The sequence below is a fragment of the Hoplias malabaricus genome, chromosome 4 (genome assembly GCF_029633855.1).
Source record: "Hoplias malabaricus isolate fHopMal1 chromosome 4, fHopMal1.hap1, whole genome shotgun sequence".
NCBI classification, from domain to species: Eukaryota; Metazoa; Chordata; class Actinopteri; order Characiformes; family Erythrinidae; genus Hoplias; species Hoplias malabaricus.
The window spans coordinates 43,060,526-43,088,022 of record NC_089803.1 but is presented as its reverse complement, the minus strand read 5'-3'; the positions used below and the strand labels follow the sequence as shown (position 1 = coordinate 43,088,022).

At 38.5% G+C, this 27,497-nt stretch overlaps 2 protein-coding genes across 3 annotated transcripts in view; both read right to left on the bottom strand.

Moving 5' to 3' along the window:
* LOC136695339 (lysine-specific demethylase RSBN1L-like) overlaps positions 1-10,559 on the bottom strand; it is a 48,143-nt gene extending 37,584 nt beyond the window's left edge. Inside the window, exons 1-2 of the mRNA XM_066669373.1 lie at positions 10,068-10,559; positions 3,725-3,916 (exon numbers count right to left, since the gene is read on the bottom strand). Of these exons, the coding sequence (XP_066525470.1) occupies positions 3,725-3,916; positions 10,068-10,557 (682 nt within the window). The 5' untranslated portion in view covers positions 10,558-10,559. The remainder of the gene's footprint in view (positions 1-3,724; positions 3,917-10,067) is intronic.
* Positions 10,560-12,891: 2,332 nt separating this feature from the next.
* Positions 12,892-27,497, bottom strand: part of ptpn12 (protein tyrosine phosphatase non-receptor type 12) — a 54,018-nt gene continuing 39,412 nt past the window's right edge. Inside the window, exons 12-18 of one of the 2 annotated variants that reach the window (XM_066667689.1) lie at positions 26,583-26,668; positions 21,602-22,395; positions 18,777-18,848; positions 17,796-17,866; positions 17,669-17,702; positions 16,775-16,879; positions 12,892-15,874 (exon numbers count right to left, since the gene is read on the bottom strand). In XM_066667689.1, the coding sequence (XP_066523786.1) occupies positions 15,813-15,874; positions 16,775-16,879; positions 17,669-17,702; positions 17,796-17,866; positions 18,777-18,848; positions 21,602-22,395; positions 26,583-26,668 (1,224 nt within the window). In that variant the 3' untranslated portion in view covers positions 12,892-15,812. The remainder of the gene's footprint in view (positions 15,875-16,774; positions 16,880-17,668; positions 17,703-17,795; positions 17,867-18,776; positions 18,849-21,601; positions 22,396-26,582; positions 26,669-27,497) is intronic. The other variant, XM_066667690.1, reaches the window with a different exon arrangement.

Sequence of the window (27,497 nt, the reverse complement as noted above, 5' to 3'; positions counted from 1 at the left end):
TTAAAAAGTAGGGGGGCACTGATTGTATAGAGCCTGAATAAATGGCACAGTAAATTACACCCCCCCTCCCCACCAACAAAGTTAATGCAAACAGTGTCCTATGTCTACTGATGGATTAGAAGACAACCAACACATACTGTGCAGCAACAGACGAGCTATTGTCTCTGACTTTAAATCTATATGGTGGACCAACAAGGTAGGTGTGTCTGAAAGAGTGGACAGTGAGTGGACACTGTGTTTAAAATATACAGCATCCCTGCTGTGACTGATCCACTCATACCAGCACAACACACACTAACTTCACCACCTCGTCAGTATCACTGCAGCGCTGAGAATGGTCCACCTCCCACATCATACCTGCTCTGCGGTCATCCTGTCTGGGTCCTGACCATGTAATCAAAGCAACAAATGTACTACACTCTAATAATGGCAGAAATACAAATGATCCTATAGAGTAAATTGAGCTGATAACATGGGCAATGAATGTAGGTACAAGGTATGTGTACCTAATAACATGGCCAGTGTTTCATTTACCAAACTTTCACTATGTGGTGAAGCTAGAGTGAATCCACGAGGCAGAGAACACTGATGGCAAACACAGAAGAACAAGTAATCTACAAAATCAACTACTGTTCTGAAAAACTAAATAAAAATAAATAATTCAAATGGCTGTTAGGTCAAGCACCGAGGAAAAGAAAAAGAAAAACAACCAAAAGACAAACAATGGAGACTGAGAATGTAATTGAGGATTTGGTACTAAAAAGGGAAGGCACAGCTGTAGTTTGGCAATACTTCAAGTTTAAACAGGATGACTTTTCACACTATCAAGCTGCCTGCAACCTGCTTGCAAGTGGTGGCTTTTGTCAAATAATACACAGCCAAACCTCATAATCATAATCAGCTTTTCTAAAAATTACTTAATGTTATTTATATTTATACATATATTCATTCCATAAACAAAAACAAATACTCTTCAGGGAATGGTGACTAATTTTCCAGTGGTTTCAGAAATGCCATTAGCTTTGTAGCAAGTAACTGAGTAGCTACAAAATTGCGTTAATGGGAGGTAACTAATGTAGAAGCAAAAGAAATGGGGAAAAAAATGCATTTAACTGACAATAAATAATAATGCAATTACTATTTATGCTGAGTTAAAAAAAAATACGCGTTACACAGCAAAAATATATTCTTTTTTTTTTCTTTGGTCTTTACTTGCTGCACATCACATTCTCAATTATTGTCACTGAAATATCTAGAAATAGCTATTTGCACATTATATTCATGGCCATATTATTAAGCTCAAGATTACGGATACATACCTGGCTAACAGAAAACAAACAGTACAGATCAAAGCACCACTGATGCACGCTGCAATACTAGGATGCACATTGTCTGAAGATTTATGAAAGATAAGACATTAGTCAACTACACAAAGCTAGAAAAATACCCATGATAAACAGTAATCTTGTGCAAGATTTTTCACATTATTAAAACAATATGTCTCCGGTCCACACACGTTTAAATAATATATTCTAGTATATGTATATTCTGTACAGCTAAATGATTTCAAATGTAAGCAGAAAAAATAAATTTTACTGGATAGCCATTTGTTCCAAACAATACTGAGACAGGATGAATCATGATTTTATTGGTGTATATTATAAGGAACATAAACTAACAACGAAAGATACAATTACAATATTAGTAAGAAAAAAAAATTACACGGCTTGTCTGAACTATTAGCTGTGTTTTCAGCCATATCACCAGTCTAACTCAGCAGCTCTGCAAAGCAAACTAATCAGAAAGTTGAACAATCATTTTTCTCCTTCAAATCCACACTGCAGAGATCCAAACAATGAAGTTATACCAAATGCTCTCATAAACAAGCTACAAAACACGAATTTTATTCACAAAGACACTCTCCGCTTGTGACTTCTCTCTGCCTCGCTCCCACACACGGTTTCGAACAAAAGCACTCACAGAAAGCTACAAACATGCCTGTCACGCTACTTCAGACTCAATTCACGTACGTGAATGCCACCAGAAAAAATATAACCCCACCACACTAATTTATAAGAACACCCCAAAAGATTCATTGAAGCAGCAATGGAGGCATTGGTTCACTGATTTTTGTTGTTGGGTTAATAAATTCTCCTAAGAATTTCTTAAAATGAGTTCTCTTTTAAAAAAAAAAAAAAAAAAAAAAAAAAAAAAAAAAAAAAAAAAAGCAAAGGACACAAAAGATCTAAAGCTACTGGTCATTGAAATAAATCATGATTGGGGTGAGCTGTGGTCACTTGAATGGTTAAGATCTAAACTGCATGGAATCGATCTGCAGATTAAGTGTACAAAACAAGGTATTTCATAGAGGGTGTGATGATTTTGAGAAAAGTGAGAAAAAGAGAAGGCCATCTGTTTTTTTTCCCTAAGCCATGCTTCTGAGACTTTGAACAAATCTATTAGCATGTGTGAAAGCTTACTCTTCCTGCCAGAATGATGACTATTACTCTGCTATAACATTACTCCTGATAGTACTGTTTTACCATGAAATACAAAAATCACATTCAAATAAAAAGCTCAATTATGTGATTATTTAGTGAATTTAGTAAGTAAAGGCAGAGCCGCTGAACTTCAGACCACGACACGAATGTTTCCTGTTCTGTTTTTTTGTCAGACCATCATACACATAGATACAGTACTCCACAATGTGAACCGCTTTAAAAGCACTCCATAAAACTTTACTGAATTTACAATTTACTGAAAAATTAAAAGTAAACTAAAAATAAAAATAAAAAAGGCACCTCATCCCAAACCCAAGATAAATAGCTTATGCATTGTCTTGTCTTTACTGGTGGCCAAGTATTCAAACACAAAAAAATTATAATCAGTCAGTTTCCTGTCTAAGTTATGTGTTGAAAATGAACTTACTTAAATAAAGAAGAGATAATGAACGATAATTAGTGCTACAATCTAAAGACATGATTTAGAAAACTGAATGCAAGCTTATATTACAAAAGGTGGTTACACAAGATTTCACACAAACAAATTAAACATGATTAATTCAAAGCCAAATTAACTGGGTTTAAATTGGATTTAATATATTTATCAATTTAAAGACATTCATAAAATGCTGTACAGAGTAGGCAAATTCATATGCATGGCACATTACAGCTTTGAGCTCATTTCTATAGTGCCTGGGAATGACAGCAACACAAAAACCTGTGAAAAAAAACCTCAATTATGACTCACTGTTAAAAATATTTTAGAGACTGGTGTGCATTTTCTGAAGGAAACACTTCTGGAGCTCCCAAGGGTGATCTGAGGAGGTGCAAAACTTTTCTAAAATAATTTGCTGCATCACAGTTATTTGCTATGACATATTTTAAGATGTCCCAGAAAGCAATGACTATACACATAATGATACTTTAAATTTCTTGAAAATGAACTCAAAGGTAATTAAACAAGTAATTCAATTGAACTGTCCACAGTTATGTTTCATCCATAATCATGCATGCAGGCATTGCTTAAGACCGAATTAATTACTCAGACAGAGATTACAAACTTGGTAAGAAATGAATGATATCTGTAAAGCTGGTCTGACAGATAGAGGTGGTGTGACATAATCTTTGTTGTTGTACATGTGTATGCTGCGTAGTAGTACTGCAGTGCTGTTTGTCAACTGAAGCATTTTTGTGATGTGTCAATAAAAGGAACAATTTCTCACCTTTCTGTAACAACTTGACTTCTCCATTCTCCCGTTTGATCTCATTCATCAACCTGTGTTTCTTCTTTTCCTTCTCTTTCTCTTTTTCTTGATCTTTATCCTTATCTTTATCTCTTTCCTTCTTCTTTTCCTTATCCCGTTCCTTATCTTTTTGCCTCTCCCTCTCCTTCAGTTTGTCTTTGATGATGTGTTCTGAAACAAGAAGTAAGTGCTCAGTAAAAGGAAAAAAATATATATATCACGTCCTCAATATACTGCTACTCAATAAACTCAGAACCATATACGTAATAAAATGTAAGCATGGTCAAGAACAATGTAGTAATAATAATAATAATAATAATGAGTTTGAACATCAGTTATGTGCATCTTTGCATACAGGCTTTTAGTGTTAACAGAATCTACTTATCAATAACAGTATGGAAAACAGCTGCTGCTAGAACGGGACTTTTTTTTTATCCACAAAGCCTCTACATGTCTTTGCTTCTAGCAAATTTGCAATGATCCCTTATGCTTAAGCAGACATGAGAGAATCTGTCTGTTGCTGCTTGATGTTTTTCTAAAGCCATAAAAAGACTAAGCTAAGTCAAATTGTATGAATGTCAGAAAGCAAAATATTTGGTTTTGTCCTGTGTGGAAAACCTGATGCTGTGGTTTGATTATGTCCTGAAGCTTACATTGCACTATAAAGGTAGCCTGCAAAAAAGACATCACATCTGCCTGCTGCACAGAGCATGCCAGTGCAGCACAACACACAGTACTACTATCAGTGTTATGCTCCCCGCAATAAATGTGGTATTAACATGGTACAATCAATCAATCAATAAATAAATAAATAACATTTTGAATATTTCAAGTCATGTTCCCTGTGCATACACCCTGAACAAGATCATGTGTTAAATATATTCTTCACAATTATTAATTATTAAAATCAGAGCCAGAAGCTGCATGTTTATCATTCCAAATTTGGCAACATTCGGTGCCCCAACCTTAGGGGTGTGTTTAAACTTGTACAGCAATTCCCTTAGTTATATAAAATAAAATACATTGTTATGGTTTAGTCCTGGTTTGCTTAGCATTCACATGGACAAATTTACAATTAAACCAGAATAAGTTGGGGAGAAAAAAATAAATAAATAAAAATAAAGTACAATGCCTATCTGAGATCCATTTTGCGAGGCAGTCCTCAGAACATTAGACTACACAGGACTGAACACATTTATCGGGGTTGTGTATAACTGGGGATGTTTTTGCCAACTGGATACATAGCAAGAGGTGGTAAAATGGATAAAGTAGGCAAACAGCACCAGACTTTCCTGCACTGCAAAAACCAAACACAGTACGCTGCTGTGTTCAATGCACTGTTCTCTTGCTGCCTGTTTACTGTCACACCTTGTGACATCCTGTGTTTGGTTCGTTTAAAGGTCTTCTGTACAATTCACTTTAAATATAAACACAATATGAACCAGAGTTTGAATGGTCAGTTAATTTTTGTCTGCTTACTCTAACTAACTACACCATCAGAGTAACAGCACCAGGTTTTGTTTTAATCGAACCAAAGCTGACAAGCATATACCCACACTAACAGCTGTTTTGGGAGATTGCGGAGTGTGTATTATTGGAGCCAGAAGAGACTCATAAATACAAGACAAACATGAGTGTTTTACTACTATACAGATCAAATAGAAATTCATCACGGAAAAATTATCTAAATAAATCTACATTTAAAAAAAAAATAACACATTTAGATGTAATAGTTCTAGTCCAAGTAGTCTTGTATTTAACCTGAAAATTGACTATGCTCTGGACTCAGCAATTGAGCCTACAATAATTTTTGTAATTTTACCTTTCTAACACAAATGCTTGACAGCAGCATGGTAATTTAAAAATTGACCATACTGAAAAGACTCACTGCTAGCCCTTGATTACACCCATAAATACTTGCATGTGCTCATCGAAATTACACAGATAAAAGTTATTTTCAAAATAAAAAAAGCACAAAGATGTAACTCTACTTTGTCTTTTTTCATTACACGTGCAACGATGAATATCTCCCCACATAAGTTGAGGGCACTGGTTTCCTTAAGTTTAAGATGTCAGAAGCCTAGCTGACTGAATTTGCCCAACTAAGACCATCTTTGGTATACTGCAGTTTCAAAGCATAAATGCTCAGCAATGGTGTTGACTGCTATTTCACAGAACACACCTTCTAGCAAACACCATGCTGACATGTTAACAAGGGGGGAAAAAACACCCCCCCACACACCCCACAGGAAGGGTGTTTAATATAACACAAAAAATACTACACAAGTATTTGATTAAACTCTCCTTGGTGCCAACTTCTGAATCATTATTATGGTATTTGCTACACTGTAGTCAGGCTGGTGCCTGACACTAAAATGTACGTAGAAGCAAACAGTGATAGCACGTGAGCTGAAGCTTAATCTTTGTAAAACTAAAGAACATATCTCTGCAGCTCAGTAAAAGTTGTGCTGGTAGTACATGGCTATTTTTTATTTTATTTCTTTAAGAAATAATAGAATAAAGGATAACAGAAACATTACAGTATCATATATGCTGTGGTCATTGAGAAAGATTAACCAGTGCACCTAAAGAGCAGTGCTTACAATTCAGTCCCAGTTAGGTACAAAAAACATGCCAATAATGAAAGACATCAGCTCACCAAAACGTTTTAAATGCTGTGGTTTTCACTTAATACATAAATAAATATATATTTAGTGTTTTTACTTTGTGTGTTGTTACCCAGTAACACTGTAACTGGCTTTTCCAAGCACTTTAACCTGCATTGAAATGGTTTAACTTGTCTTTATATTATAAGTAATGTGGGTTAATAACATTTGAAGCCTTTAGGCTTTTCCCCTCTTCCTCCCCACAGCCAATTGATTTTTGTTCATTAACTCTTATGGAGTATTCAGAATGTAAAGACTTTATTAAGTATTAACAGTTAGCAGTTAAATCTGGGAGAGAGCCACATGTATGGACTTCTGTTCTGGCTCCTCTAATACACAGCATTTGACTTGTGGATGGCTTGTCAATTAGCTGATAAGTTGAACCATGTGTGAGAGAGCTGGAGAGCACAAAAGTAACTCCGCAACATATTACTCAAGAGACAGGTCTCTGAGGACCAGAGCCAGGACATGAAAAATGTATGGAATAACTTTCCACATCTGAACCACTTTCCATAGTGTTTAGGAACATCTGTTTAAATGACAAGTGAATGAAAGGCACCAACATTGAGTGTGGATGTTTACCTTGAACATGTATCCCACACTGAGTGTAGTCTGAGCCAGTGAAGGGTGATCCAGTCTAAATTTGACATTTGAAAATGATAGATATTACTTTAATAATATTTGAATATCTCTGGCTAATCAGCAGTTTTCTCAGCATTTGTTAGCACCAAACTAATATATATATATATATATATATATATATATATATATATATATATATATATATATATATACACACACACACTGCACTTATGTAATTTGTACTTAATATTTGTACAATAATTCTGCCTACTAACTAAAAAGCTGCATAGCTTCCTCAAAGGACTACGTAAAAATTGAGCTATGATCGTCATAGCTTAAGTTCAAAGGAAATGTTTTAAACCAGCGGATCAACAAAAACAACTGCACAACTGAATATAAAGGAGAGTGTAGAGTGGTTTTATATTAGGGCGAAAAGGAATGTTCACACAGAAAAGAGTAAAGACTTGTAAAAACACAGGTTGATAACCTGCATGTGCTAAACCTAGAAATCATATAGTTTAGGCGTGTAGTTTAATTAAATGTGCCTAACACATTAACCAGAGTTTTAACCAGATATTCAGTTGTCAATTTAAGGCTTTTGGAAACACTCTTTGTTTAGGAAAAGTTTTAAGTCAAAATAGGTACCTGGGTTGACTGAGGAGTTATTTTTCCATGTACAATTATTTTCTTTATGCAAAATCTACACCACCACAAAACTGCACTCTGCCTGTGCATTCCAGTTACACAAGCAGCTATTTACACCCTTTAATATATACATAGCTCCGGTTTCCTCCCACAGTCCAAAAAAACACACGTTGCAGGTGGATTGGCGACTCCAACGTGTCCGTAGGTGTGTGTGAGTGAATGTGTGATTGTCTGTGTTGCCCTGTGAAGGACTGGCGTCCCCTCCAGGGTGTATTCCCGCCTTGCGCCCGATGATTCCAGGTAGGCTCTGGACCCACCGCGACCCTAAATGGATGGATGGATGGAATATATACATAATCACAAGTAGGCAACACAAAAATAAATAAATGCATTTCAGAAAACGTCTATCTCCTCTTGTGCCGCTCCTAATCCCAGGCCTACTACTATCTAACCAGTGGCTAATGGGTTCTTCAGTATTTATTGGTGGATCAAGCCTTTTTGGTGAAGTATTTTTGAACATACATGAAGTAGTTCACACTGATTATTTTTATTAGTATTTCAAATTATATATTTATTACATATACACAAGAAAATAGGATTCATCTCATAAGTGTGTCCTAATATTTTAAACAATATAAGTGAGGACAGTCTTCTGCATTTGGGACTGCACATCCCAAAATTATTCCCAAACAGATTTTACATTACCCCAACAAGTATTTTTATTGCCTCTGTGATGATGGTCCTATGTTAGTCTGGAGCTTTGATAGTCTCAACATTCAGCACTCTTACCATCTATAGGTAATCATAAAAAATACATTTTTTACAGTATTGCTTGCACTGTAAATTTACTCTGGGGTGTCTGTATTAGTACATAACATATTGATATTGTTACTGAACAGAATGACAGATTTATCTTCTGATGAATAATTCTCTAATGACAACCAGACGATAAACTTCAGAACAATTCTCTTGTGACAAGACCTAAGATCAGCTGAAGTGTCTCATTAGTAGCAAACAATCTGAGACTACACATGAAGCAACACAAGTGTCACTGATCCATTCAACCATACTCACATTAACCTGCACATCATCTTTCTAAGACTAGAAATCAATTTTAACAATTAAAATAAACACTTCTGAGAATCATGTTCTTCTAGACTAATGTACTCACACTGGGAGGTCAGCACATCTCAATAACTAGCCAGCGTAATAATCCAGAGGTGGTGTTGATGTTTTGCTAATAATTTTCTTTGTTGTTTAATCATATTTTAGTGCAGAAAGATACTAATTTAGCCAAAATAAAACATTATTCATATTAAGATATTATTCATAGGAGGAGGTATTATATTTTTAATAAATAGGTCATAACCAGAAGATGGTTTAAGATACTATTTAGGAAGATTATTTGATGTTTACATTGCAAATAACAAACCTCTTTAGATGGATATAGATAAATAAACAGCTCACTTTAACTCTGAGTAAATTTACATTCTACAGCACCATCAAAATAGCGTTTATCTACTTACACGCTATTTTTGACAATGTACGGCTAAACAGTTCCCAAACAAAACCTTCTCTTATCCACTATTTAAACATTACCATTATAACCCTTAAGATTTCATAAGACTCTATGTAGATTACACAGATCATTTGGATAGAAAATGATGTGGTGATACTGGTGTCATTGACATGTTGACACATGATTCTTATCAACGCCACTGCGAAGAAAACCCTATTTAAAAAGGTCCATACAATTTAAAAAAACATTGTGAATGACTTCTATATATCAGTTAACATGAATGTATAAAATAAAATCTGAGGAATATTGCTTTGACAGCAAACAAACTTTCAGCAGAATGGACAGAGCTCTTCCTATTATTTTAAGTGTACTTTAAGTGGTGAGGAAATAAATCCTACACTTCACACATGTACATTTTTAACCTGAACGCAATTTTGGACTCGTTATCTAGAAAACAAAAAGGCTCTATATCGCTAAACGTAAACTCTGAACTTGGCTCTCTGAAGCTCAGACTCAGATACAACCTTCCCACTCCAAGCTGGTCGAGCAGCAGGTTAACCGACTTTTTAACGTGTCAACTTACCCGTCGTTTTAGGTCAGGACCCTTTCAAGAGTGCCATAATAAGCCCGTAAATGCTGTCTACTTCGCTTTGTATACTGTTTATTTATCCATGAGTCTCCTCTAGCTTTAGCCTTAGCTCAGTGGCTAAGCGAGGCAGCTAGCACGGTCCGCTAACACTAACATTAGTGGGGTGTTTATCACCACACACTTTCTCCGAGGAACAAGCACACAAACTTCATACCAAACACGGCCTCTGTCTAAAACAAGGAAAAGCAAAAAGTGCACACAACAGGAGCAGCTTCGCCGAGAGGGTGATAAACGAGTGTTTTACAGAGTTAAGCTGTTTACCTTTCTGCAGTAACTTCATCTCTCCGTTCTCCTTCTTCAAACCCGCGCCGCTGACGCTGTTCTCCGAGGAGAGCTTGTGCTTCCTCTTCTCCTTCTCTCTCTCCCTCTCCTTCTCCTTCTCCCTCTTCTCCTTGCTCTTCTTGGCTTTGCTGGGTGCGGTGAGCAGAGCGCTCTGGGTGAGGGCTCTGTGGAGCGGGGGTTGGGCCGCTCCTCCGCTCGTCTTCACCGGGGAGAAGCTCCATGTTGCCGCGCTCACACCACTCGCCTGCTGCTGCTGTTTGTCCGCTGCTCCTCCTCCTCCGCCGCCGCCTTCTCCGTTCACTTTCTTGGATTTCAGGCTTTTCTCGTCGCTGCGCACCTTTTTGGGCGGCGGCGGCTGGAGGTCGCGAGACTGAGGCCGGCTCTCCGGTGGAGGTTTCGGCTCCTTGGGCTTGGGAAGCGTACTCTTGGTTGCGGCACCGAAGTGAATGAAGCTCAACGACTCCGCCATCTTGGGGCTTTTCTCTATTTACTCTCCGACTCCGCTGCTGCTGTTTGTGAGCGGGGCAGGGAGGGGGCGTGGCCTCGGCCTGACGGCGAGCAAGGGGCGTGGCTTTGTGGTGAAGGACACACAGATGGTGGGCGTCTGCGTGACTGTTATGCAAATGGGCGTGGTCTCACCGTGATTGACACGTGATATTGGCAGGGTGTTGTCGATGGGGCGGGATATTTTGTTGATTGACAGTTGAGGTGGGCGGGAAACTGTTGTGATTGACGGTCGGGGGCGGGGCCTCCGCTCACTATGCGCGGACGGGGAGGAGCGGTGGAGCAGAGCCGTGGCGCAGTACGGCGCTACTCCATTACGCGGGAAAGGCTGTACTACCAGAAACTCTCTGGAAGACCACCAGGGGCAACGCTCAGCCACCAGAAGCCGGAATACACATCTCAAATGGCTCCCTACTCACTAGAAATGCAGGCTTCTGCACTCAAAACAGTTCCCGGTAAGTCCAGCAGGGAGTTTTACTTGTACACACGTGGCTGAATCCCAAATGGCTGAGTGCTGGAAGCAGTGTTTCGCTACGCAGAGAGCTGGAAGCTGTTGAAGATTTATCCGACATGATTCTTCTCTAATCCATGTGTCAGACAGAATGATTAGACAGCGGTTTCAGCCAGAAATGATCTCTCTCCCACGTGTTGGGTCTAACTACTATTAATTCAAATTTACAATAGCCCAATTCCTACAACATACACATCTAACCCTCAGCTTTGATATGTATTACATGCTAGATTCCTGGGTTTCCCAAGTAATTTTTTAAGAAATGGAAAATGTTCCTATTTTAGGATATTAAAACATTATATAACATTAACATTATATAGCTGATGTTTAAAATTATATTCTCAATTTTTGTCCAGTTTCAGTTTACTACACTAATTTAGATGGCAGTTATCTTTCAAACTGTAGGAAATTCACAATGAATGCTCCAAAATTTGTTCATTCATTGTAACCACTTATCCAGTTCAGGGTCACAGTGGGTCTGGAGCCTACCCGGAATCACTGGCAGCAATGCAAGTATACACCCTGGAGGGGGCGTCAGTCCTTCGCAGGGGGACACGAGTCGCCAATCACCTATAATGTGTGCTTTTGTACTGGGGGAGGAAACTGTAGCACACAGAGAAAACCCACACAGACACAGGGAGAGAACACCACTCCTCACAGACAGTCACCCGGAGCAGGACTTGAACCCACAACGTCCAGGATGTTGGAGCTGTGACAGCGACACTCCCAGCTGTGCCACCGTGCTCCAAAATTAAATGGAATAAAATCCTCATTGAATTTCATTGAAATTAAAAAGTTTTTCTCCATATATATATATATATATATATATATATATATATATGATAGGCTTTGGCTTTCCTGTATGTATGTGAAGCCTGAAGTTCAGTATTTAGCTTTGTGATTTCCCTATAACATGGAAGATTTGAAGCAGTGGAAGTTCCACATCTGCATAAAAGAGCAACCTTCATCTGGACCAGTCTGTCGTTTCTTTGACTTCAAGGGAATTCCTTTCTTCCCCTCAAGTGGATTCTCAGCATGGGTAGATGATGAATTGGCAGGACTTGAATTAAGTCCAGTTTCTAAAATTCAGCCCTGCTCAGTAGGGCACTTATGCAGAGCAGAGACTGCCTCCAGACCTCGCTGGCACCACTGTCCTTCACACGTTTATTGAGTGGACTCCAGAGAAGTGGGTTTTTTTTTTAAACATAAACAGGCAACAGGTAGACTACAGAATCAATGATATACATTTACCAAAAATTGGTTAAGTCCTGTTTACATACATACACCTGTAACCTATGTGTATATAGTTAATTGCATATGCCATTTCACAAAAATGGATCAGGAATGGAAGCATGTTAATGAGACATTTTCCCCCACCTCAGGCGATCAGCAGCTCCATCCTCTTTGCCTGTACTAAATGATTTAGTAAATGAGGCCCTTTGTGAGGCCAGGATAAATACAAAGCTGGCAATGTTCAATGGTGTGGAAAATTGCTTTTCAAATTCATGTGCGCAGTTGTTTCTTGATAATAGCCCAATTTTGGAATGTGAAGTGGCCATGCGGAACACAAGGTAAAGGACAGCAAGGAATAAAGTCGCCATCTTCTGAATGGTGGCTCTATCAGCTTGGAGCAGGTCAGGACCTTGCTTTGGTTTCTGTCAGCTGATTATTCTGTTTGTCTATGGTACACGCTACATCCTTCATCCACAAGACAAAGTACATCAGCCATTTTAAAAACCCAATACAAGAAATAATGGTATTCTATACTAATTTATTTTAACATTCTGTCTGTTATTTGTGTATAATTTCTCAGGTATTAAGAATTCATTTATAATTTTTAAATACCATATATAACATGAATCAACACCATTTTCTAGGACTGAGTATAAAAACCCAGAGACAGAGTCGAACTTATCCTAAAGCCAAATTCTTAAGCATTTCCAAATTTCAACAGTCTGCATTTAAGTTAGAGATGAACACTATGTTCCAGAGCTTGTAGAAAATGTTTCTAATGACAGAATTCAGCTTCATTAAAGTGGACATGGACAAACATTCAATACAGCTTGTATAATCTTCATAGAAAATATTAAATAAAATGTGATGCTCTGGAGCAGCTGCACATGAACTTAAGGTCAAACGTAGTCTAAGTGCAGTATAAAGCCCCAGTTCTGGTCTGGGGGGGCAGTGAAACTGCATTCTTTAAATATATTTGGGATGAGTTGCGAGCACTGTGAGTGAGCCAGAACTAACTGCGCAGCATCGCTGCGTGACCTCACTAATGTTTATGTAGATGAATTCCATTCATAGAAGGGGAAGTAACTGGCTAAGAGGCGGAGCAAACTCTCTAATGATACCCTTGACTTTGAAAGAATATTGAGTAAGCAGGGGTCTACAGACCTTTGGTCATATAGTGTAAATTACACATGGTTACAAAGTTTGCATGTTGTATGAATATAGTGCTGTTGAAGAATACTGCTTTAGAGCTTTTAAATGCAATATTCAAAATTTTAATCCAATACACTGGGGAAAAAAAAAAAAAAGAAATAAAAATTGGAGAATATTTCCTCAACATTTGCAAGCTCTCCAGTCTGTTTGTGTGGTGGAAAAAATTGTGTGTTTGCATGCAGCACTAGCTCCATAAATAAGAAACAAATTGTTTTGTGTCAAAATGTCTCAGGAGTTTCCACTATATCTATCACAGTCTCGGTCGATAGACTGAATCTGGAGGCGTTTGGACTGTGGACAGACCTCCAAACATAGAAAAGCTTAAAAAGGGTTTATGATGTGGTTCTATTCCTGCTACATAGGTGGCTAACATTGACTTATTTCTGCTGTTTCAGAGGCATAACTTGAGGTGGAACTGACTGCAAATTCGAAAGACTGCTTACTGTGCAAAAAAAGTAAATACAAACAGTGCTACAAAAGTAAATAGAGCTCAAGATATAAACAAGTTTCTGTGATAATTCAAATAGTGAATAAACCTTGCATACAAGTTAAACTTCAACCAAGAACAAGCTACAGGCTTACTCAATAATAACATTCCACCTTAAAAAATGTGGCACTTCTGAATGAACATAAACAGGAGAGGGGAGTGCTGTGTGTCTTTATTTTTAGAATCATCTACGTTGCTTTCAAGTCCTTTCAAATTATGGACTAAGTTAAAGGTCTCTCAGTCCATTCATCATGAAAATTTTACAATTTTATGGACAGCTGCTGTCTTAAAAACCTCCAGATGTCGTTTCTCGGTCGTGAGTGGAGCATATCAGACAGAGACACTTTTTTTTTAAGCATTTACTAAGACTAGGGGTTAGTAAACACTCCATATATGTGTCCAGAAGGTGGACAGACTGAAGAGCTAGCAAATGGTGAGGAAACATCCTCTGAATTTTATAGAAAGTGTTTTTTGATTGTAAATGTTGCCTTTAATAATAAAACTAGAAAACTAAAGTAGAAACAGTATTACATTCACACCACTCACTCACCAGCTGCAAGGATTAGTAACAAATCAAACAGGCCACTGAGATATGTTCAACATGTCTTTCTTTCTTATTATTATTTTTTTTTTTACTGAGAGGTTGATTGATTTCTGCAACATACAAACAGGTCTGTGTAGGAGGGTCATTCGGATCCCAGAGGCTTGAACAAAACAACGTGAATCTCTTTCTCTCATTTCTCTCACTCATTCACTCACACACACACACATTCACATGTGCCGCTGCCCTTACATTGGACAGAAGGGGAATCCTCTCTGAAAAAAGGCACAGGTGGGCTCTGTGAGGCCAGTGGTACAGGGCATGGTTCATGAAGTGAGCAAAAAACAGCGTATACAAAAATAACCTTTAGAATACAATTTACAAAAAAAAAAAAAAACCCACATTATTACAATCTTGAGCCCGTGCTGATCCAACAGCTAGCCTTTGGGGAATAACAACCACAATAACACAACAAAAAAAAAAAGTGAACACTGTAAAGGAAAGAGAAAAAAAACAACAACATGAAAAAAAAACCCTGAAATATTTGTTATAACAGGAGAGCAAATAATAATAATTTACATTTCATAGTACATGAAAGGGGGGGGGGGGTTATCATGCGCAGACTTCTTACATCTTCTGTTAATAAGAATATTTAGCGATAGCACATTTGTCATATTATATACCTACTTGCCCTGTACACCTATAAAACAATGCATATATGGCTATCGAAAAGTTAGCAGGGAAGAAGGGTTCAAAACAACTCGTGGAGAGGAAAAAAATAAAAACTTTAAGAAAACAAAAACAGTAGTTCTCTGTCCCTAAGTATACACGTCAATTTGTATTGTCATAGTAGCAGTGTAAAAGTATAGAGGAGAGACGCTCTAGCTAGCGAGCTAGGACAGCAACACAGACTGTTGTGTCAGTCTGATCTGGTTTTTGCTATAAGAGGGGAATAAGGCAGGTTTATGGTCCCAGCAAGAGGAAGGTGTAGCACCAGTGCAGTGAGCCCGTGGCCGCTGTCACACATACAGCAGAAGGAGTGCGGCTGCATCATGGAGGATTATCTACATAGCTATATATTGATTGTGTGTTAGTTTGGAGAGTGGGTGAGAATTGTGGTGAGAGATGTCTTTTGATCCTCCTCCTACAATGGCACTTACTGAAGAGGGGATGGTAGTGGTGTGTATGAGTATGTGTGTGTGTGTAGATGCATTAAGGGTCAGCAAATTTAAGTCATTATGTCCACTCTGATGGAGGATCTCTTGGGCCTTTAGGTTGTGTGCAGCGGGAGCCAAATCCTAAAGAAAAACAAAACATAGCAGAAATATTTTGTTACACATAAAAGTTGGACAAAAAAATAATTTTAAATTGTTGATGATATTTCTTCTCTGTCTTTACTGTCTAACAATGCAGCAGTTCATTTAGTGTGTCAGGACCATATAGATCCTGAACTTCATTTTTCAAATATCTGCCATGATCATGTCTCTCAAAAGCCCATCACCTACATATAAGAGATTTTGGTCAGTTTTTCTTTCTGCCTTTAAATATTCCTGTTATTCCTAATTACTTTGGACAAGATAAGGCACCAACTATGACCTTAAATTTAGTACAAAACCTCCTCATTATTAATCAATACTTTTTATATTAAAGCAGTGCTTTACTAGTATGAATTTAACCTCCAAGAATGTTATTAAACCTAGGACATACCATTGACATAAGGCTTTTTAGCATCTAGCATCCTAGGTAAGGTGATTATCACTACAGTTACACTACAAAGTAAAACACAGCCTCTAGTGTTTTCATTCTTTGGGACAACAGTGCAGACATTTAGCCTACAAATGAGACTGCAGGGTTATTCTGCTGGAAATAGAAATAGATATCCAAGTGCCAGAGTCCAGATAGAATCTGCTTAGAAATACCCCCCCAAGTTTGAACTGAAATTTGTCCAAATTGGGAGCATACAGAGACCTTGTAGTTGACTGGTCAGTGTAAAAGCTATATGAGCTCAAACAAGGGTCAATCTGCCATACTCAGTACACTCAGTATACTTGTTAATTGTTATATTCATTCTCTAGGTGATGGTAGGCAGGCTGTGATTTGGATTTGGATTTTTTTTTTTTTTTTTTTTTGAGTTGAGGACAAGTTTATTTATTCAGGTTTACATTCAGGTTTAGACCCATTTAAGCTCCGTTACTCACCCATATCTGAGACTGCTTTGCTCTCCGTCCTCTCCTCTGCTTTAATCATAGTGCTTGTGGTTTTTGCTAGACTTTCAGAAGTTTTTCCATTCTCTCGCCCTCCATCTGGTAAAATATGTGAATAATGCATTAACTTCATAACGATTAATTATATATTTTAGAATTTTTTAACGTCACGTGAACCCAGGTTTGTGTATTAAGAGGTTTAAATTGTGTACTGTGTGTGTTTAAAAAGAGTCAGAGTGGGTAAGATAGAGATATAGTCTTCAGTCTGTAGTCAAAAACTCCATTGTTGTTTAATTAAAAACAAAGACACTACCAGTCTTTTTAAGGCACTGTGAACCATATCTATTTCCCCATGCACCAGGAAAATGTAACTACTAAGGGTAGCAGGCAAATTATATTAAAAAACATACTCCATGGTTGCAGGGGAATACCATCTGTGAGGGACATCAAATATTTCTCAAAGAAAATGTGTAATATAGATCTGATCATTTCTTCACTGAATTTGAGCAGCATTTGTATTATTAATTGAAACATATCTTTCAGCCAAATTTGCAATATAGTAATATTAAACATATTAAACAACAATAACCATAATAATATTAAAAGTGTATTTGCTTTAATGGACCACTCTGGGGTTGTAGGTTGTAAATTACAAATTAGTTGCCCATTAAATAATTGGCAGCAGATGAAAAACTCCACCGAATTAAGAGGCAACTGCATATTTAGCAGTTCGAGTTGCGACTAATTATATCATTAATTATAAACAACTTAAGCATTGACCTGGTTCATGTGATTTATGCCATTAAAATGGCAACACACATTTGAAGCATAACTGGGATGTTTAAGAGAATGTATCACTCTTGTGTATTATGTGAAAATGATACTCACCTGGTGCAGATTTTGTCGGGGTGTTTGTCACTGTCTGTAAACATAAAAATACATATATATTTCTTTAATCATTTTCTTTAAACTCAAGTCAAACACCTGAATGAGCAGTAGTGCATTGACAGCTTACCTTGAGAGAGAGAGAAGCTCCTCCTGATCCTTGTGAAACTTCATCCAATTTTACCTTCACATCTACAGGATCTAGAGCGTGTGAAGAACACACCAGTAACAGCTTAGAGTTAGTACTAGAGGGAGGCATCCAGGCAAATTCTTTACTATTACCCTACTTACTGAGTTTTTTTTTTGTTTTTAATAACAAACACTGTTTTTGTTTTTTCATTCATTTGCTTAAAAACACTATTACCACTGACTCTTAACTGTATAATAATGAATATGAATATAATTTGTTTTGAAACCATTGAATTAAATTAAGTGTGCACCTACAGTAAAAGCTTTGCTCCTTAAAGCAGTAGTTAGTTTTTCAGATGTGCTGGGATGTGCTACAGTACAATCGGTGAACCACTGAGGTGATCTGTCAGTGTCTAAAGCAGTGTTAGTGGAGCTTGTATGCGATTAATCAACATGCTGTTCAACAGAGGTCACTAATTTATGTCAGAACAATATAGTTGATGCCATTTGGAAAATAACACACATACTTTCTCATGAACAAACCTTAAATAGGGACAATAATATTTCAGCACTGCAGCGTAACTTATCTCACCCGCCCATATGTAAGAAACCCCTCAATCAGAAACTAATAACTGAACTGTCAGTAGGATTATTACAGTGGATGTTATGCAGCCCACATGTTCTTCCTTCCACAATGTATCATTACATCTAACAACAAGTAGTGGGGGTTCGCTAGAATGCCTGCATTTAACAGATATTGAGAACTTCTTGGCAAAATTTGAAATTCACATAACACAAAAGGGGGGACATTCCAAGGCAGAGACTCGTAGGATTTGTAGAGGATGTCTTGAATATTTTCCACACCTCCTGCACTTTAAGCCCTGACATGAATACAAACTTGTAAGTCAAGGCTCTGTGGCTGCCTTCTGATGCCCTCATGTGGCCAGAGGGGGATCGACAGGTTGAGATGGACAGCACGCACCTGTGGCCAAAAAGAAGGACTCGGGGGTTCTTTCAGGAAGAGGGGGAGGCGAGTCTTCACTCTCGTCACTGTCTGGAGCAGACAAGAGCAGGGTTATCCACCACAGCTCATACAGGCTTATCTCAGGCTGTTTCACGATGTGATTAAAGGAGCCTGCGGAAGCTGTGAAAAATGGCACACAGCCCAGCCACCGACCAGAACCAGCACCACAACAAGCCAAGCCACCAGCTTTTACATCAAGGATACAGTGTCTCAAATGCTCCACAATCCTCCATTTCACAGGGCATGAATATCTCAGAGCTCTTTGTGGAAGACAGGCAGCCATTTGAGACACAAGAATCTTGCTTGAGCGAGAGACGGACGGTGAGTTTGAATCATGTAAAGATGATTGCCCATTCCTTCCCATCTCTTCATCAGCTCCTGATTCCACAGCTGCAGCACAAAGCCCACATCAGTGCCATCTGTCAGCACAGTTTTTTTTCTCAGGAACAGCCCAACATGCAGAACGTTTCCCAGCACATGCAATCAATCTCATTCCTGCTTCGGCTGAGAATTAACTCCCGATCTTACATGCCTTCAGCTTGGACAAGAGTTTTGTAGACGTAGATAACACCCAAGGCACCATTCAACAAAATATTTTAGCTTTAATTTAATCGAATATACATGGTATTCCCCTTAAACCAAATGTAGTCAATTATCCCATTTTTACGCTTGTTGTTTTAGTTTAGCACTGGGAAGTGTAATGAAATGTTACATCTCACAAGTTACTATTGCAAAAAACTCTTAAATTGCTCAATAGAATATTGTCTTATCAAGATTTTTTGCTTTTATGTCCTAGGAAGATACAGTCAAATGAGCTTTCTAGTTCCTAATGTTCCTAAATGACTTACTATTTGTTAGATACATAAACCTGGAATAAGACTTCCGAAACAAACATATCTTTGCTGATTGGCTACATTTGGTTTAAAAGACATTATAAAAAAGTATACATTATAGAGTTCGGGCCAATTAATTATTGTAAAAAGAATAGAGTTATAGGACGATAGAGGGTTAAAAACACGAGTGAATAAGGCAGAAAGTGACAGAAGTTGGCACCGGTGCAGCACTCAGGTGAAGAAAGAGAGCATAAACCATGTTTATATATTGGATAGATAATCGTAATTCATGCTCCTGATCTCTGGCCAGTACTGCCCGTTGCCATCCAGAAACACACACCCACACACAGACCAGTAACATCGCTCATGCTCAATTCTCAGAAGGAGAAGAGACATAATCTTCACGTCCCAGAGGCTTTCCAGTGACAGTAGCACCCTCAGAGCAGCCAGCAGCCAAGCGCTCAAAAGCAGCCCTTCATTTCACACACATTCAGAGCATTCCATTCCATCAACACATTTCCTCCTCAGAGCCGACGAGCCGGGGAGGTCCCAGGCACGGCTGTGGTGTGCAATCCTCCTATCTACATAACTAATCTGTGACTCTTCTTCTTTCAGTTCCTCTCCTCACTTCAACAGATGGCCGTCTGGAATAGGACTGTGACAAAGTTGTCATGGCATGATAAATCGCACCAGAATGACCAAATACCACACACCGAACAGTTTCTCATGAACACAGATCCTAACACAGCACTACATTTAGTTTAGTGTTTCCATTAGTGTCTGACAAATCTAGGATTTTTAAATGTTTAAACGTATTATCACTATTGACTGAATCCCTACCAATAAAGCACAAGTGTCTTGCATTGTACATATAAAAACAATTGACAATGCAAATATTGTGCTATTTTATATTTCACTGATAAATACAGCAAAGGAGCTGTTGTTTGACAGCATTTTTATGAGCAAATATAATTAGGTCTTCCGACTGAGCTTGTTAATTCTATGGTTGTTATACAACTTATTCAAACAACTTAAGGCTGTATATTAAAAATACATAATTTTTTTTATTATTATTGTGTCTCAATTTTTACCTACACTAACAAAATATAAAGCTGCGTTCAAACTAGCCCTGCGCTTTTCTCAATGTTGTGTCACATAATCTAAAATGCTTTAAGTTGTTCCAGTGTTAACTGTCTAAAAAGTGCCTTGTATAATCCGGGGTCTCTAACCTACCCAAGAACAGTCACGAGAAGGCTGCATGCACAAAAAGCTGCAGACCGTTTAAGATTGTGACCGTCTTATGGTTAGAACAGACCAGTGTGGTCCTTGCATAAAATTTTAAGTGCTTTTGGCTTTAAAATTAATTTTCACCTCAGATTAAGTAGCTATACAGTGGTTTTCAACATTTAAGTGGAAGTTTTAGCACTTTAGTTTTTGATAATTGCACCCTAGTGCTTATTGTTATCATTGTAGTCTTATGGAAATTGCCACTGGTCATAATATTTATATTTATTAATATTTATATTTATAATATATATAATATTACACAGCAAAAAAAAAAGGAAAAAAATAAACAAAAACACAACAGCATACTAAAATACAAGAACTTGCCCTGTGTATATATATACTATGTTTATAGATTGAGTTTACCATGTATTTCAGGCCAGACTCAAGAAAAGAATTACATCTTCAGAGTCTTCCATATAAATGTTAAGAAGCTAAGAAATACTATCTTTTAGAATTGCACTGGAGAATGTAGGCTAATGTAGATAAGAGATAAACAAAGTGTAAAATAAATGGCATCATTAAATCTTTGCACACATGCAACAAGCAGAGATGAGCAGTTAAATTATCTGTTGCTTGATCTGCCTGCTTGAGCCACCCCTTTTTACTAACGTCTCAGCACAAAGTCAGACATAAGCAACGGTAGTTAAAAGCAGACTAACATACTTGTCTCTTCATCTGCTTTCGAGCAGAGGCCAATGATGGACATTGGGGTGACCTTCCTGGGGACGTGGTCCTCGTGGGGCGCTGCGGAAACAGTGCCAGTTGCCGTGGAAACACTGGAATGGCAGTCGGTGTGTGGAGCAAGCTGTGGGTCCTCTGATTGGTCGGGCTCAGAGTCGGAGTGGTCCGAGTGCAGGGGGTTGGTGAAGCACAGGGCAGTCCTGGGTGGGGTCTCAGAGGAGGGGGCGGGGCTTGAGGGGGAGCAATCAGCTGGAGAGGAGGCCTTTTCTGCAACAGGCCGCGCCCAAGTAGCCTGACCCTTCTGCTTGCCCAGGGGCAGGTGGTTGGGCCGCTGTGGACCGTCCGAGTCCTCCGACAGTGAGCAGCTACTGGCGTTGGAGCGTGCTTTAAAGGCATGTACGCGGTGCAGCATGCTATTGGCCTCAAAGCTGCGAGGACCTTCCTGTAGTGGAACCTTCTTGATCTCAATGCTCAGCTTGCGCTCTGGCCGCTTCTCTGTGGTCTCTGCAGGAGGAGAAGGGGGTCCGGTGGGTGGTATAGTCCCTGCCCCAGGTGCTGCCCCATCCGAAGGCTTGGTGTAGTTTTCGTTGAGATCGGGGTTCTGCGCTGATTCCAGCACATGCAGGACAGGTTTGGGGTGGTAACGGTCATTGTCCTGCCGCACATTGGTGACGGTGGGGAAGGCAGAGGGGGGAGATGGGGTGAGAATGGGTGGCACTGGGCGAGGCTCTGGTGGCTGCAGAATCTCTTCTTTAATGTCACCCTCTACCTGAGAACTAAGATACAGGTGTAAAGAAGAAGAAGAAAAAAGACAAAACCAGAGAGGAAGGGGGGGGGGTGTTATATTATTAATGGCATTATTTCACTCTACAATATCAGACAAATTGATGGATTAATGCAAAGTATACAAAATTGCCATGTCACCACAAGGTGGCAGAATGCAATAATTCATGTCATATTAAAGAGCAAAAAAAAAAATCATACAACTTCAGAACTATGCTTTATATTACAGGTATTCATTGCTGGGTTAAAGAACATCAGACTGGATTAAAATACAGCACAAAGCAAAAAGTTAAATAATACTTTTTAGACATCAGCCAGTCCAAATAGTTAAGTACATGTTATAATTTTTTTCTAAAATGATAAAAAGTGCATAATTCACAGTTTACTTCGAAGCCTCATTGAAAACACACACACACCAAATGTCAGAATGTAATATTTTCACACTAACAATGCAAATAAAGACATTCAGTGAGATAAGGGCCATGGGGAGGAATATCAGTAGCTTATGTTTAGCCTTTTGAACACTCTAAAAATATTTGATTTTAAAAACACAGACAAATTATGGCAACAGCACTGAACAAATGAATCAAATTACTTCAATAATATGTGTGAGGGCTAAAAAAAAAAATAAATAAAAAATTTGATAGAAAAAAGCTAATGGGAAAATACTTGTCTTCAAATAACCATGCGTGAAAATCCCCTTCGCAGATAACACATTTGCCTAGCCACACACCAACTTTGAGACAGCCTCGTAGGGCTATGAGCGGGAGGATGTGGTCATGCGCCCAACGAGAGGCACCTGACTGCTGTCTCAGGTCAATGCCCTGCACATGACTGAACACTGCTACTGAAGCCTGCACACTCTGAGAGTAAATGGGCCACTGCTTTTGAGACCACTCTGATAGATGACTCAGTATTACCCACATTTTAGCTGCACTATAAATTGCAACAAACATGCAATCTACTAAAAGTTAGCCTGGGAACTTTCATTATTACTCTCTCTGTTGTGGAGATAGGGATAGCTTGTCATCAATTGACAAGCCTATAGTAGCTCAGTATCTTTATTATGTGCAAAATGCACCACAGTGCAAACTATTGGGAGGAGACTTGTATTATGGTTGAGGTATTGCCATCTACAACCACATTTGCGGAAAATGTGGGGCGCTGAGCAAAAGGTGCAACTCCTTTAAACCCTTACTTAAAAATAAAAAAGACAATATTTCAAATATTGAAACTGAGATTTTTTTTTTTGTTTTTTGAAAAATATTTGCCCATTTTGAATTTGCTGCCACATTACAGTGTAATGAAACTTCTGAGGTAATGAATGAATGGCAACCCCGAGCTGTTTAGCAGCTGAAATTTTGTTAAATTAAGACTAGTAAATGTAAAAAAAAATCACTTTAAAAACTACAGTGACTGGTCTCCGCAATTCCCAAACACTTTCAGAGTGTTGTAAAAATGAAGAGATGACGCAACACAGTGGTTAATACAACCCCAGCCCAACGATTTTTGGAACGTGTTGCTGATATCAAGTTCAAAATGGTGGAATGTTTTTCAAAAATATAAACAAACTTTCTCAATATCAACATTTAAATCCCACACATCTTGGAGACAGAGCTCAGAGTAGGCGACGGTGAACTTAACATTTTCAGAAGTTTGTTGTTAGCTTGTGAAAGTGTCATGTGTGTTACATATTCTAAAAATTACATTTTATCTATCCAATTAAGAGGTACCCATTATTGGTATTCCCATTAAGGTTATGCGGAACTAACTTAATAAAATAAAAATATATAATAATAATACCTGCATAAAACATCAAACCTGTGTTTGCTAGTCCAGCCGTTAGGCTACCTAGTATACTTTTCAAATTAGTATCTTTAAATTCTATACTGCATATAGCAAGGCGGCACGGTGGCGCAGCAGGTAGTGTCGCAGTCACACAGCTCCAGGAACCTGGAGGTTGTGGGTTCGATTCCCGCTCCGGGTGACTGTCTGTGAGGAGTTGGTGTGTTCTCCCCGTGTCCGCGTGGGTTTCCTCCGGGTGCTCCGGTTTCCTCCCACAAAAACACATGTTGCAGGTGGATTGGCGACTCGAAAGTGTCCGTAGGTGTGAGTGTGTGAGTGAATGTGTGTGTGTCTGTGTTGCCCTGTGATGGACTGGCGTCCCCTCCAGGGTGTATTCCCGCCTTGCGCCCGATGATTCCAGGTAGGCTCTGGACCCCCCGTGAATTGGATAAGTGGTTACAGATAATGGATGGATTTTGGTTATTCCCATTAAAATGTTTTGTTTAAGTTCTAAGTCTCATCTGGTGTATGTAATGTGACAGCTTTTTGTATTTAAATCATAGTTACATCTGTATAAACACAGATTTAAGGCTTCAATCTGAACCTTCTCTGCTTGTTTTAACCTATAAATGAAAAACACTCCATGCTTTTGTTATCAGTGATAAAAGCTGTGCATCTCCTAAGAGTTCATGCTCTTCATTCTCCACTTCTCCATTTGAAGTAAAGAATTCACAAAGTCAGATTATCCTTCCCATTCTTTTTGTTCTCTCCATATGCACGGACATGTACATATGCTGAGGTTAGGCAGAGGCCAAAGCTGGTGTGCCTTCAGCAGATGCTATAGCTCTCAGCTGCTTTGCGTTTTCCCCTGCAGCTCAAATCCCCCCCCCCTCAGCTTCTGTATTTTCATGGATGACACAGGAAGGACAAGCTCATCCTTCGGGATTACACACACGCACAAACCCACACACACACTCTATGACTGGGAAAGCTCCTCAGTGCCAGTGCTCCACTTTCCCAGCACCACAGCATTCCATGAATTTTCAATTTATGCACATGAAAACACACACACACACACACACAGCTATAACCTCAGTATATGGGCTTTGCAGCAAAACTACTTTAGGTTTAATCTCAGTCATAAATCCAGATTACATGGAGCTGGTGAGGCAAATGAGACACTTCCTGTCTTCAGTTTCATATGACGTTTAACTTCATAACACATAAGCTTAAACAGGTACATGGCTGAGTGTTGAGATTTAGAGCAAGAAATGATTTATGAATATTCATTTATTAAGATGGACTTGATGTTATAATGTTATACATATATGTAAAAAAAAAAAATAATAAAAACACAACACTGTCTATGATCAACTTTGTAACGTGAATGAGTGAGAGTGAGCTGGCATTTTCTAAACCAGAATATACACAAAACTACTCATCTTTCCACAAATTATAACTTACTTCACTGTGTTGTCTGCTATCTGCTGTGAATTTGAACTAGTTTTGCTGATGTCTGAATTTATTTGAATCTTGTCCTGCACACGCAGAGCTACCAGACATTCACACGGTTGTCACTTTTTGAAACCCATGTACTAAACTCCTGGCAGCATTCATTTTATTCTAAACCACATTTCAGAATATTTTAGCCAGCACTGCTCAGCTAAATTAACCTATTCATACTTAATTACCCAAATGTATAATGCAGTCATTATCAGTGAGATGTTTGATGTTTTAATGTTGAGCCAAGCTAACTGACAATACAGAGTTAAACCATGACAGAAAGCCCAGCAGAAACAACCAGACTCACATATACTAGTGGAAAAAAAAGCCTTGTGGTTTAAAATACAGAAATGAGCTTCCTTTCAAGGGTGCATCACGTCGCACGGCAGGAGGCTGGAATGACAGTACTTTTGTTCTCTGCATTTTATATCAGAACAAGAAGCATTCTTGTTTTGTGGTTTTCATAGCAGCACAATCACAGCTCTAGCAATGGATCTGCATTAATGCCTAGACATGAGACATACAGGAATGGTGCTTACAGTGCTTACAGCATAAGAGCTCTTTTGTCACTGCAACAGAAATCCTATGTTTTTGTGTGTGGCAGGGCTTTAAGTGTTTCTGCACACAAAGGATTCAGAAGGAACCCCAGACTCCGCCGTTGATCGTCCACATCAAACACCAGAGGACAAGAAAGACCAGTAATATCGCAGGCATACCTCCACATATGTGTAAGCCCCCACCTCCTGCCCACCTACACAATCCTCCATGTCCTACATATTGCACAGTGGCCCCACCTTCCATGACCTCACACTTCTTTCTGCGTGTATGAGTGGGATCAAACTCATAATGAAGCTCTATGAAGCACGGGGGTGTGAAGGGGGTGGGGTTTTACCTCCGGATACGAGGTGGTTTGGGTGGGGGCGTGTCCCATCGCTCCTCATCAGAATTCTGGCTGGGTTTTTCCGGACTGCCCTCGTCCTTGGATGAGAGAGTGGGCGGTGGTGAAGATGAAACACAAGACAAAACATTAATTCATTAAAACAATGGACTAAAATTCTGTTTATATCTCAAACATAAACAATAACGGAAGTTACTAGCCTTTCTCTAATGAAGGAACTATGTGAATACGAGATGCTTTAATGAAAACAAAACTATGACCCTGAACCTTGATATTCAGACCTCCTAGTATTTTTATTAGTAGGGTCTATGGAAAACAGCGCTTAAACCACTAGAGGGTCCAAAGGAAATTAGTTCTGTGAGAAGGATGATAGAGTTACTTTAGGTAGAGATAGACTTTGCTTTTCAGCTGTACATTATTTACACACAAACAGGTGATCCTACATTCATGTGCATGTCCAATTACACAATTTCAGTCTAAAACGGTAATGAACTTTATTAGAGAATGCTTTCTAGGACCATACCTGCTCGTCACAATAGAATACCAAACATATCCAGCACTTTGAGAAATGTGAAGAAATGTTGTGCAAGGGATAACATGAGCATCTATCTTAGGATGAGATTACCTCACGTTCAAGGCAAGGTCATTTTTCCAGAAACTTCCTCCAAGGTTCCACCATTGTTTAAAAGTAAAATGTATTTGAATGGGAACAAATGTATAAAATGTGTTCAATATATAAATTCTGTGTAACTTAATATCTTTCAAATTATGTATTTAAGTATTTTAGGATGTTTAGAAATGCTGTAATCACTGTAAAATGACCAAAATCCATATAACATCAAGTTACACATTTATTAAGTACTAAATATATTTAAATTTGTTTTTATGTTTATGTATACAATAAAATAA